The sequence below is a fragment of the Neurospora tetrasperma genome (genome assembly GCF_000213175.1).
Source record: "Neurospora tetrasperma FGSC 2508 unplaced genomic scaffold NEUTE1scaffold_3, whole genome shotgun sequence".
In the NCBI taxonomy this organism is placed as follows: Eukaryota; Fungi; Ascomycota; class Sordariomycetes; order Sordariales; family Sordariaceae; genus Neurospora; species Neurospora tetrasperma.
The window spans coordinates 2,026,297-2,039,117 of record NW_009799101.1 but is presented as its reverse complement, the minus strand read 5'-3'; the positions used below and the strand labels follow the sequence as shown (position 1 = coordinate 2,039,117).

General features: G+C 52.4%; 6 protein-coding genes across 6 annotated transcripts; 4 read left to right on the top strand and 2 right to left on the bottom strand.

Annotated features, from left to right (window-relative positions):
• Positions 1-751: 751 nt before the first annotated feature.
• NEUTE1DRAFT_109922 (uncharacterized protein) lies at positions 752-1,293 on the top strand (the record flags this gene model as incomplete). The annotated part of the gene is made up of 2 exons (XM_009852517.1): positions 752-769; positions 925-1,293. 2 exons carry the CDS (start codon positions 752-754, stop codon positions 1,291-1,293), a joined length of 387 nt encoding a protein of 128 aa, XP_009850819.1.
• Positions 1,294-2,075: 782 nt separating this feature from the next.
• Positions 2,076-3,482, bottom strand: NEUTE1DRAFT_62865 (mitochondrial nuclease; the record flags this gene model as incomplete). The annotated part of the gene is made up of 1 exon (XM_009852516.1): positions 2,076-3,482. One exon carries the CDS (start codon positions 3,359-3,361, stop codon positions 2,363-2,365), a length of 999 nt encoding a protein of 332 aa, XP_009850818.1.
• Positions 3,483-5,023: 1,541 nt separating this feature from the next.
• NEUTE1DRAFT_122096 (uncharacterized protein) lies at positions 5,024-7,074 on the top strand (the record flags this gene model as incomplete). Its single annotated transcript, XM_009852515.1, has 2 exons — positions 5,024-5,074; positions 5,385-7,074. The coding sequence occupies 2 exons, from the start codon at positions 5,024-5,026 to the stop codon at positions 6,732-6,734; spliced, it is 1,401 nt and encodes a 466-aa protein (XP_009850817.1).
• Positions 7,075-7,482: 408 nt separating this feature from the next.
• NEUTE1DRAFT_116920 (uncharacterized protein) lies at positions 7,483-9,400 on the top strand (the record flags this gene model as incomplete). The annotated part of the gene is made up of 5 exons (XM_009852514.1): positions 7,483-7,646; positions 7,886-7,940; positions 8,152-8,913; positions 8,988-9,080; positions 9,148-9,400. The coding sequence occupies 5 exons, from the start codon at positions 7,559-7,561 to the stop codon at positions 9,242-9,244; spliced, it is 1,095 nt and encodes a 364-aa protein (XP_009850816.1).
• A 5-nt stretch (positions 9,401-9,405) lies between these two features.
• NEUTE1DRAFT_129596 (uncharacterized protein) lies at positions 9,406-9,987 on the bottom strand (the record flags this gene model as incomplete). Its single annotated transcript, XM_009852513.1, has 1 exon — positions 9,406-9,987. The coding sequence occupies one exon, from the start codon at positions 9,985-9,987 to the stop codon at positions 9,406-9,408; it is 582 nt and encodes a 193-aa protein (XP_009850815.1).
• A 919-nt stretch (positions 9,988-10,906) lies between these two features.
• On the top strand, positions 10,907-12,470 carry NEUTE1DRAFT_81533 (uncharacterized protein; the record flags this gene model as incomplete). Its single annotated transcript, XM_009852512.1, has 1 exon — positions 10,907-12,470. The coding sequence occupies one exon, from the start codon at positions 11,107-11,109 to the stop codon at positions 12,199-12,201; it is 1,095 nt and encodes a 364-aa protein (XP_009850814.1).
• Between the last annotated feature and the right edge of the window lie 351 nt (positions 12,471-12,821).

The following is a 12,821-nucleotide window of genomic DNA, read 5'->3' as shown; positions in this document are numbered from 1 at the left end:
GGAAGTACCATTTTCTTCTGCACTGGAGGCATTACAAGGAAGGATGTCGCTCATCGGCAAGGCGAAAATGAAGGCGGGTGAGTGAATGGTGATCGCGTTTGAGCTTCCACCTGAGCTACTTCAGAGTCCAGACCTGAAAACGTGGGACAAGTTACCTCTACCGTACAGTGGGTATGTCGAGGTAACCGGAGACACTTCGGCAAGAAGTTTGAAGGCGGCAAGCGGTAAGGTGACGGGGGGGAAGGAGGATGATGGCATGAGACGATTTCGACGTGGCCTCCTCCTCCTCTCGCCTTGCGGTCGGTTGATGGTGGTATCGTCTGAGAAAGACTGGGTGGGTGGTAAACGACTCGTGGAAGGGCAAAACGGGAAGAGATGGGTATGATTGTGGTTTCAAGGAGCAAGGAATGGTTGCGGTGGTGTTGCGCGGAATCTGTTCTTTTGTGTACAGTGGAGAAAGAACTTGCTTGGTTGTTTAGCGGTAGGATGAAAGCGTTTGGAGAGGCGAAGGTTACTCGGCGAACTTTCTTGGATAGGAAGAGGAAGGAGAAGGAAAAAGAAATTCAGAGGACGAGAATTTTGACCGACAAAAAAAAGTATAAGTATGAGGGAGTCACCGAGTTGGAAGAAGGAAAAGATCTAGAAAAAGAGCATCGAGAGTCTTATGCCCTCATCTGCATGATATATCCATAGCCTTCTACTACAAGCACCACTCAACCACTTCTCTAACATACTTCGCAACTCTATCACCATGTCGTCTTACGATAACGTACGTTGCCTATCTCCTTTTACCCAATCCTCTAATCTTCATGATCATTCACAAAAGACAAATTTTTGCTAAGTCTCACATCTGTCTTCTCCAACACTCACAGACTCGCGAGGAGACATTCGTGAGGCCATCATCTCATATCCTTTCATCCTCAGCATCCTTATCCTTACCATTTTCATGGTCCATCCCACTCCAATTCCACACCAACCCTCACCAGTTTTTCTACACAGAACCTCCAGCCCAACCACAGTCATGTCATCATCTACCGCACCAGACACCCCTTGCTAACAGCTCCTGCCCCTTACTTTTGCGACCAGACCTCCGGCCAAGACACCACCACGGGCGGCACCACCTTCCCAGGTGACGAGCAAGTCTCCAAAGATCAGACCGGGGCCACCGATTCCAAGAAGGACGAGTCTAAAGACTCTAGTTTCAAGGATGAGTCCGCGAAGGACCAGAAGCCCGAGGAGACGGAGGCTTCGACTACTACGGCTTACTCCAAGAAGAAGTACCAGTCTGGTTAAGACTGCGGTCTATGAAGAGAGAAGGGGGGGTAGTTGAATGGGGGTTGGTATGTTTACATCAACGTTGATCACCTATGTCGATGGTTAGGGTCATGACTGACTGACTGACTGACTAACTGACTGACCAATGATGCTGATCTTCCATCCAGATGGCTATCGCAGCCACAACGTACCATGTAGACATGGATACCGATACCCTGTGATTGATGGTGGAGGGTTTGAGATTGGATGGATGTGTTGATCAGAGCGGTGTGAACGTATACCCAACCGAGACAAGATCAGACGAACAACACTTGGAAGGCGGGAACGATGAACAAAGGAAAGGGAGAAAGAGAGAAAGGGATTACGATCGTTTGCGACCGTGTGTGGGTTTAACTTCGAACTATCTGTTTGGCTAGCTTGATGTTGTTGGGAAAGATAGGTACCTCGCCGGTGCTTGAGTGAGGAATCTTGATCAAATAGACAGACGACTTTGAGCTGGCTGGTGGGCATTGAATAGATCACCATGGTTGCTATCCCCTGATCTGCTACTAAGGTTGGCCGTGGAGCTTTAAACCTCTTCCCTACGTTATGCACTGATATGCTTGGTTCACTGTACTGTGATCAAGGATGCCCTGATGTCGGTGAGTGCTTGCCTGGCGAATGGGCTTGCCGTCATATATCAGCTCGCGAAAATGAGCTTTAGTTCGGTAGGCACACCGCAGGGCTAAAGGAGTAGAAGCGCACGTATGCCTGATGTATGCAGTAGACCAACACCTTTAACCCTGTCAAGTTCGACCTTGGACGGTGTTCCCTTTCCAATGGGGGTATAATCATAAAACGCTAAACTATGCTCATGTATGATGCTATGCACAACCCGCCTGTATGTAAGTACAAGCCTCACAGCGGCCTTCTCCGCTAGACTCCCATTTATCGACCTCATCCCCAACCTTCGTCACAGCAAGAAATCGAGGTGTACACAAGAGGTCATCTTGGGTAATACCATCCTCGATACAACCATTTTTCTCTCTCTCTTTCTCTCTCTATCCCTCCCCCCCCTTCTTCTCCCCAAAATACCTTTGTTATCCCTCTACTGCTTCTTGCCAAACGACTTCTGCCTCTCGGCATAGTCCTTGACAATAAGGGAGCAGTTCGCCTCCGCACACAGCCTCTTCCTCCTCTGTACCGGCAACTTGCTCGCAAACTCGAGACCGCTCGCCCTCTCGACCGCCTCCAGGGGCACCTCAAAGTCCTGCAGCGGCTTATCGTTGGGGATCTTGGCGTTGGGCAACACGAAGGCTCCTAGCGCAACATTTCCTCCCTTCTTGCCGTCCTCGGCAAAGATGACCTTGTAAAAGTGCGTCGGCACCGCCACGTTAGGGGGCTGCCCGATCATCTCGTACTTGACGTACCACTTGTTGTCGCTGGGGTCGCGCTTGGGCAGGTACAGAGGTCCGGTGACGATGCGGACGGAAGGGTACTGCTTCGTCAAGCGACGGCAGAAATCCTCAAAGTGCGCCCAGTAGTCGCGGTTGAAACCCTCGCCCACCTGCGGGCACATGTTGGACAGGTAAAAGGTGTCGTCCATGGCGGCTTGCGACCACTTGCAGTCGGCCGCGGGAACCTGGTGCCCGCGATCGAAGCCGGAGCGGAAGTAGTCCTTGAGCTTGCCGCGGAACTTTTCGGGGATCGCCTCGTCTTCGACGAAAGTAGACTTCTTGCGGTCGCCTTCGGAGATGGACAGGGACTCGGGCGTGATGTGCTCCACCGTCCAGTGCGGGTTCTTGGTGCGGCGGTCGTACGAGGACACAAAGCCTTGGCGGGTCGCGAGGTCAGCGACGGGGCCCGGGAAGCCGTACTCGAAGAAGCCCGAGGGGTCGACGGGTTTATAGCCGCCGGCGAGAGCGGGCGCGCTGAAGACCTGGCTGGCGGGGACCGGACCAGGCTTAGAAGGGGCAGCGGGAACCGGAGCGTTCAGCGAGGTGGTGTCGACCTTCTTGTCGCTCTTGAGGGAGAGCATGGCGGCAGTGGCCGCGGCACCACCGGCGGCGCTTACGGCGGCAATGACGGCGATGGTAGCTTTCGACATGGTGGCTAGCTGTCGTGGGGTTTCCCTGCTGGATGGACTGGATGGGCCTGCTTCCTGTCGGGGTGCGCGCAAGGGGTACTCTCCACGGCTTTGAGGCGAGCGAGGTGCTGAGGAGATTCGGACAGAGGAATTGTAAAGGTGGAAAGGTCCCAAAGCTCAACTTTATAAAATTTCCCACGATCCGCGACCCGCGACTTGCGACTCGCGCCCCCGCGGTATCTCCAAGGGACACCCGAGGACCCAGTGACCCCGGCTCCCCCGAACGGTTGGTGACACGGCGACGGAGTGGAGAGGTCCCCACCGAGCAACTGGACGGTACCACATCACAAACACATGCACTTCATCTGATTCAGCTGGTGGGCAGAGACATCGAGATAGAATGCTGTCCAGTCCCTTCGTTGCAACTGATATGGAGCAATTTTGCCAACTGTCCCAACGCATTGACAGTTTGGTAGAGGTATGTAGTATATACCAGTGCTCTTTTTCGATCCCGAAAACTCAGGGTCTCTTTGACTGAGCAACCCTAACTCGCCCATGTGAGGCTAGAGAAATATGCTAGACCAAACAGCATCTATAGATATCCATCAGAAAGCCGAATTGTTGAGACTCATAATGGACAATTGCTAATGACAGCTACCAAACAAAAAAGAGAAACAAAGTGGGCCGAGTCCAAATCGGGGATCTGTGGTCTATGGTAGGTACAAGGCCAAGAAGGAGACCTATGATGGCATCGATGATAAAGATCCTTGTTGCTTTCGCTGCTTCTTATCACGAACGGACGGTCCTTGTTAAAAAGCCTGCGTGAGCTGCAATTGTTCGCCTTCACAACCTCAGCCTGGATATCTCGGTCCAAAATCAATCAACTTCTTCGACGTCAAAACCGGCAGTCACTGATATCAACTTGCGGCAGTCGACACCCAGGCATCCAAGGCTGCAAGTTCCCTCCGCATCCGCCCTGCATCTTGCCTTGTCTTCGTTCTCCGCACTCGGCGCCCCAGGCACCTGCACTCCATTGTACCTACCTACCGACCGAAACAATACTTATCTGACCCATTGACTTTCTTCCATCCAATCTGATCACCTGCTTACCTTCACGACGCCAACAGCCCATCCAGGGCCGGCTACCGTGTGCCAGCAAGGTCCTCAAAACTAGCGCACCCTGCACTAGCAAAGTTTTCGATCTCCAACCGCCGGTCCGGATCAACAATCCAACCCCAGGCCCCAAACCCGCCGCCCAAGAGCGGGCTCCAATTGATTGTCCTGTGTCTTATATTGTCTGGGCTTGTGTGTGGCCGTTGAGGTTCTCAACCACGACGGACGGGACCTGCTAGATTCTCGCCTCCGTCTGATCTTGCCTCGCCGCCTTTTCCCATCCAAACACCATCTTGATCGAACTTGTGAGGCTCGCTCGTCCATCTGACTTCTGTTTGACGCCAACGTCCCTTTTTCGTCCTCCTCGACAAATATCGGACTATATTCAGGATTTCTACTACAACAATTTGACCGTTCCCCGTTGCTACAAGTACAGTTATCGATCGCCGTCTCCCCTCCATGCCATACACGCCGTCATCACGAATAGAAGAGACTGCAGCAACCGACTACAGACGGGCGGCGTAAAGCGACAATCCGGCAACCTTGCATCCTCACCCAATTCCGGCCACGATGCTTACAACCGCGATCGACAATGACACCCGAGGGTGGATTTTGACCGTCGTGAGTGGCTTGGGTTCGTATCCATCACCCTTCGTTGTATCGATTATGTGTGTGGGTTGAGTTTCTCGAGCATCCAAGCTGACGAGCAATCCCTAGCATGCATTCTTGGATCAACCATCATTTGCGTCGATGTCCCCATCCGCTTTTTCAACATCAAGAGCAAGTTTAGTATACAGGGGAGCAATGTCTTCATATCAGGCTCGTTGAGTCTGAGTTTTGGGGTTATGGTTAGTATTCTTCAGACCTGGCTCTTAGTGGCTTTCCTTGACCTTGCAAGAACATGGCGAGTTAACTATTGAATGTACCACAGATATTTTCGGCCTTGTTTAGCATGCTTCCGTCTGCTTTGCGATACCTCACTACGGAGGGGCGGGACGAGAAGACCGCAGGCCTCATCAACATGGGCTGTTACATTGCTGGCTTTTTCGGCATTCAGGTCGTCTCTCGAGTCCTCCATCGATTTATACCCTCCCACGTTGTTGGGTGCGACCATTCCCATAACCCACATGCAAATGTGCAACATCAGCCCCTTTTTGATGATCATCATCACCAGCCGCCTTGGGCGAGCCGCACCCATGGACAGTCCGTCACGACGCTATCCTCGGAAGCTCCAGAAACACCAACCATGGTCGAAGTGAATGGGCATGCGACCGAATCAACTCCCCTGCTACCGACCGAGACCGACCACGAGGCGCAGTCAGTTCCCCCAGTCAGGCCTAATCTTCTTGGTCGTTCACATACCGTTGGAAGACAGGCCCGCAGCACCAGCGGCATCCAAAGCAGACGCCCATCCGTACGCCAGATGACGAGCAGAGTACTATCATTTGTTAAGGACACCAAGCTTCACTGCGATGGCGATGGCCCGTGTTTCGGATATACGGATCCTTGTGGGCAGGAGTGCTTCAGACACATTGGTGCGCGCTCCATCCCCCCTGGGCGTCCCGCCACCCTCCCAGTCATACGTTCCGGAGAGTCCGTGGGTACTGGCGAGGTACCAGATTCCCTCAACAGTCCCATATACCAAGTACGGAGTCGAACCTGTTCCAGAGAGTCGTCTGTCGGTTACGCAGACCGTGCCGACCACGATGGACACGACGATCACCATGACGGAGAAAATCACGACACTGGCTATTCAGCAGTAGAGGAGGATATCGAGGCTCAACACCATCATCACGTACCGACAAACGCCTTTCTCTCTATCGGCCTGCAGACTGTTATAGCCATTGCGCTTCACAAGTTTCCTGAGGGCTTCATCACCTACGCCACCAACCATGTGAACCCTTCGCTCGGCTTCAATGTTTTCATGGCCCTGTTCGTTCATAACATCGCTGAGGGATTCTCCATGGCCCTGCCTCTGTACATGGCGTTGAACAGCCGGTTCAAGGCTATTGCCTGGGCCACATTACTCGGTGGTCTCAGTCAGCCGCTGGGCGCCGGAGTTGCAGTGCTGTGGTTCAAGGTTGCCAAGCATAGCAACATCACGATCAACGGCACAGCATACGGATGCTTGTTTGCCGTTACTGCGGGTATCATGACCAGCGTGGCGCTGCAGCTATTTGGGGAGAGCTTGAGCTTGACCCACAACAGGAACATGAGCATCTTCTTTGCTTTCCTGGGTATGACTCTGCTTGGGGTCTGCGACGCCATTGCCGATGTGTAGAATGAGGAAACATGCGACAAAAGGTGTCCCCCTTTTTGAATACGTTCATAGACGGAAGAGCACGGAGCTACTAGAACCATTTTGTATCACCCGTCTTGGTTGTTGGCGTTCTTGATTGGATCAGGGGACGTCATCGCACGAGTTTTCACGATAATGACAATTGGGAACAAATACAACGGTCGGACACGGGGCGTTTTTGGGAACATTGGACATTGAAGATTGGAGAAGTCATGAATTTGAGCTTAGGAAAAGGAAGCGGCGGGTTTATTGCTAGCGATGAAGTTTGTGATATATCTAGTAACAAACCTCTTGAATATCAATAACCAAGACGTCGACTCCTACTTGGTGCCAAAACAAGGAATCTGAATGCCACGAACTACTCCACTTAAAGCCGGTGCTACTTGGAATTTTGACCCCTCACAACCCCGAGTTTTCCCCTCTTCGGACTCCTCCTACGATTCTCCGAGATCGCTCGCTGGAGCAAAGTCGACCACCCAAGTATAAATAGGTGTGGTCACTGGTCACTCTAGATCTAACCTCGGGATAAACATTCCGACAGCCGGCCGATCGGGTATTAGTTCCAGCGGGTATGTTTCAGTCGTTCAGTGTACCACACTAGTCAATGAGTCTTCCTAGATGCATGTAATCAGAAAAGGAAACTGAGGGGAAAGTCGATCACAAAACATGCGACATTCTAGATATCACCAGCATCGCCATTGTTATCCTCTCTACCACACAATTTCTGGAGTCACCACTAAAACACAACCACACAAAAGTTCAACAAGCTAATTGGCCTCTTGATACCAAGAAATCAAGAAACGAAAATGTCGACAGAAGCAAAGAGGACAATGAAGGCCGTAGTCTTTGAGGGACCCAAGAAGGTTTCTGTTCAGGAGAGGCCGATTCCTGAGGGTAAGCCTCCCGCATCTTGTGTTTTCACTCTCAACCACCACTCCATGATACATACCGTGGTCTTGATCATGCTAGACTTATATCTCACACTGAGCACAAACTCAATCAAGACCTTCCCCAGATGGCATAACGAGTCCCGAGTCCAAATGGGCAGACTGACTGCAAATCATCATCCTCTACAGTACTACGGACTTTTGTGTGTGACATGGGCTAACGCGAGTGCATGAATGAATGAACAGTGCAAGATCCTAGGGACATCATTGTCAAGGTGCAGATGACTGCTCTGTGTGGCTCGTAGGTTTTATCCTCTGGGCTTGGTTTCCTAGGCTCGGTATAACATGCTACACACCTCACCCAGTATCTCACCCATCACGACCTATTCTCCCTAACTCCCTCCTCCGTTTCCCCTCTCCCTTTCACCTGCCTCACTGCCACCGATCACATTCCCCTCTCTCCATCACCAAAAGCACACCTCTGACCACCGCTGACCAACAACTGCCCAAAGTGAACTCCACACCTACCGCGGCCGCGAGGCCTCAACCCCAGGTTTCATCATGGGCCACGAATTCACCGGCGTCGCCCATGCCGTTGGCCCCTCTGTCAAGACCATCAAAGTAGGCGACAAGGTCGTCGCCCCCTTCACCGTCTCCTGCGGCACCTGCTTCTACTGCCTTCACGGCTTCTCCTCCCGCTGTGCCTCCTCTTTGTTGTTCGGTTCCCCCGGGCTCGACGGCGGACAAGCCGAGTACGTCCGCATCCCCCTTGCCGACGGGACCGCAGTCGTGGCCCCGCCCGAGATCGAAGATGAGAGGGCGTTGGTGTTGATGGCGGATATTTTCCCCACGGGATATTTCGGCGCGAAAAACGCGTTTAAACTGATGCATGACCTGAACCCGGAGGAGGCGACGGTGGTGGTGGTGGGTTGTGGACCTGTGGGGCTTTGTGCGGTTGTGTCGGCGCTGGAGTACAAGCCTAAGCATTTGTTCGCTGTGGATTGTGTGGAGAGCAGGTTGGCGTTGGCGAAGGAGCTGGGCGCGGAGCCGTTGAACTTTGCGGAGGTTGAGAAGGGAGGTGTTGGGCTGGAGGGGATGGTGAAGAGGATTAAGGAGGTGACGGAGGGGAGGGGCGCGGATGCGGTGGTTGAGGTGGTGGGAAGCAGGCCGGCGCTCAAGACGGCATATGAGCTTTTGAGGCCGTTTGGAGTGATCAGCAGTATTGGTGTCCAGGGACACTATGATTTGCCTTGGTCGGGTGAAGATGGGTATAAGTAAGATTTCCCCTTCGTGCCTCGTCTCATGAGATGATGGATAATGGATGGTTTGGCTAATCTCCCGGCAACAGCAAAAACTTGAGAGTACAGATGGGCCGGTGTCCGGTGCGGTCCATCTTCCCGGAAGCGTTGGAGGTGATGGGTAGAAACCAGCACAAGTTTGGGTAAGCACCGATATATGTTGGTTTGTACGAATGTTGACACAAGATGCTGACCTTCTGTCGCGTATAGCTTCATGTACGACAAGATCATGCCCCTTGCCGAGGCTGTCGAGGGATATGATCTCTTTGATAACATGAAGGTACAGAAGGTGATCTTCACACCTTGAATAGGAGCCATGGTTTCTTCGCGCCGGATATGTCATACGCATGAGTAGAGTATGTCGGGGAGACCAAATAGCCTAGCCATCTACAAGTACTTCCACAGACAGACAGACAACTACCGCAATGCACCGACGGATGCGGAACTTTGGTGTGCCTGGTAACTCTCTCAGTTCTGTCTAGGCTTCACGAGGCCGTTGTGCATCCAGTAGTACGTAACAGTTGAATCATCTTGGACGGTCGCGAGCAAGATACGCTTGCCACGCTTCGGGCCCCTCCATAACTGCCACTGGGCATCCTCGTTGGCGTTCACAGACTCGCCTCCGGGAGGGGTGGCCGTGATGGCATCAAAGACGGCCGCGAAGTCGCTGATGGACCATTTCTCAGCCAGGTGCAGCGGAAGAACCCATTCCAGCTCAGGCTCCTGGGGAACACGCTGGTTCAACTGCTTCTCGGCCTTGATGATGTCGATCTGCTCATCGGGGTGCACATAGAGGCGCTTTGGCGGGAGTCCATAGATGAGAGGTCGAGGGAGGTTGTCCTGAATGTGTATCTGGACCTGAGTCCAGTCGTGTTGATTTTCCAGGTTGTTCACCACAACCTTTGTGAGAGCTTGGAGGTGTTGGTCGGCCGACATGTTGGCAATGGTAAGACAGTCTGGCGTTTGGGGTGACTGACTGACTGACTGACTGAATGAGATGGTTGTTGTCTTGTCAATGTGGGCCGAGCAAGAATGTCCAGTCTTGTTCATTTTCGCGAATCTGTTTGTCCGTTGGCGGGGTTGATCCAGACTCCATTTTAAAGCGGGTCTCAACCACAAGGGTCGGGTACGACCTCAAGGGACGCAATCAGCAGGGGTTCTCTATCAGTGCTGGAGAGAAAGTGGGTCACTAAGGAAGATCAGTCGAGCCTGGAACATGGAGGCCGCTGAAATACGGCAGTATGGAACAACTTTTGTTTTCGGATGTTTTTTCCATGGACATCTCATCTTCACATCACCTCCCATTGACACGACACGTTCGAACGCTTTTTCCGAATTGCCTCCTAACTTTGAAGCTTTACTGACACATGTGGCATGACATCACCGCTACGTCGGCCGTGTTTGATCCCGTCAAGCCATTCCACACGCTCCCAGTGACCACAGAGTAGGCCGAGATGACGGGAAAGGTTCACCAATGAACTGAGGGTCCAGGGTATTCTCTATTGGATAGGGTCGTCTTTCTGGGTTTCTGGAGGGTGTGTCACGACGGGGCTGAGTGTCTGCAGGTTCCTGGGGGAGCTAAGCTCCGGCTATACGCGTACAGTAGAGGCTGTTGGATTGAGGTCTGGCCCATCCCGTCACTCGCCCCCTCCCCCCCAGTCGCCGTTACCTTGGTTGGTTTGTGGTTGTGTCGACTTCCTCGCTTCCTCCCTCCTTTTCTGCCCCCTTGAGCAGCTGCATCACTAGTCGGTGCGTCCTGTATACAAGTAAGGTGACCCTCCTGTGTCGTCAGTTGCAGGTACCGTGCCCTTTGCAAGGGTGCAAGTTGGTTCCGGGACCAAGAACTTAAATCTGACGACGAGTGCTATCGGGCCCTTTGACTTCTTGGCCGCCCCTTCGTTCTCTCTTTTTTTCTTCTTTTTTTTTCTTCCTCTTCCTCTCCTTCTCTAGGTAGTAACCTTGCCCATATTGATTTTGGTCTCGTTTACTCTGAGAAATGCTCACATCTTACTCTACTTAGACATCGTTTGCATCTTACACCACTCTTGTTTTCCCAAAGCATTACGAATACCAAGTACATAAATAATCTTTAGTCACCCCCCGCCACGCTTTGATAACCGCGGCCGCCAACAGCCCCCTTCGATCAACGACTTCATCAAAGAAGCTGCGATGGTTCAAAACAACCATGTCGCAGCCGGGAGGCTGACCGGCACCAACGATAATTTATCTCCTCACAAGGATCGAACGACGGAGAACTTGAAACCCGTCACATCAGAACAGCCACTCGTAAGCCGCCAGGTCTCACGACAAACCGACACCACGAAGCCTGCTCGACTATCGGTAGATGATGTCACCTTAGCAGTACCAGCAGAACGCGACGTCGCAGAAAAAGACTACACACGGCCTTTTGATAATGGCTATCACTTTCCGCCCAAGTACTCCTGGCAGGAGTCCACAAAGCAAGGGCTCTCCTCGTTCTGGGAGTTCTTTACAACGCCAATGGGCTGCTTCTGGACGTTCTATGGGCTCAACGTGGTAGCTTGGGGTGGCATGTTGTTCCTTCTGCTCTGTAACGCCGCGCCGGCCATGTGCCATCCGACATGCGACGATATCAACTCGCCGAGACGAAAATGGGTTGAGTGGGACTCGCAAGTTCTCACGGGTCTGTTCTGTGTCACTGCGTTCGGACTGGCGCCATGGCGTTTCCGGGATCTCTGGCTTCTGATGAAGTACCGCATCAAAGGACAGCAGGAAGGCCTCCTAAGGCTTGCTGGGATTCATAGCAGCTGGTTTCGTCTCCCGGGCACGGAGGAGCTGTCCCCGGATATCGGACCAGACAATCTCCCGACTGATGTCCCCAAGCAGTGCGTTCCCATCCCGAAGGAAAAGATGCCCAACGCACCACTGACGGGCATTCGAGCGCCGGCCACCAAGGTTTGGAAGATGGACTTTATGATCTGGTGCATGATTCTCAATACCTTGGCTCAGGTCGGCCTGTGTGGTATAATGTGGGGTATGAACCGGTATAACCGCCCGAGCTGGTCAACGGGATTTCTGGTAGCTGTCGGATGTATTATTGCTATGGTCGGTGGACTGGTCATGTTCTTTGAGGGAAGAAAGGTGAAGAGGGTCGAAGGTGTTCCTTGCAGTGAGCGAGATCTGCAGAAGCTGGCACAAGACAAGGAGATGGGCATTTTGCACTACAACAACATTGGCGACAAGAAGCCCAAACAGAAGAAGAAACAAAGCGATCCTGAGAAATAGAGAGTTCGTGGAAGAGGCATTAGGCGTTTGGGCTTTGGGATCAGGCATTAATCGATGGATCAAGTTTTACAACAACCCGGGAGGCTTTAATGATGGGAGTGTAGGAAAGGATATGGAACATTGTTATCGCTGTATGGGCTGTGAGAATAAGTGCGATAACTTTTTGATGGAACACGATAGGTAGAACACCATAGGTTATCGCGGCTATTAGTATGTATGAAGAGTATATGGAACCTACGAGCAGAGATCGCCGTCTCACTACTCAAGATACTGCATGACCAAGGCCTGAAAGCGAGGCGGTGAATCTCTGGTCTGTCTGTCTCTCTTTCTTCAGGCTGTCTGTCCTCTAGACACATGACAAGCTCTACGTTGATATTTCCACGTAATCATTTCAGGTTTGTTATTGGCTCGATGCACCACAGTCACTTGATGCTATGAAGCAGCAAGCAAGGGTTTGGGCCGTTGTGGCTCGAGATCTTGAGATTCCATTTAGTATACAATGCAGAAGCCAGCCAAGGAACACCTTGATGGCCTCTTCCGGCGTAGGTACCTATTCAAGCCACAGTGACCAATCTCAAGGCGGTTCCCTCTGTTCCCCCGGTCCGTTTCACCACTGAGGG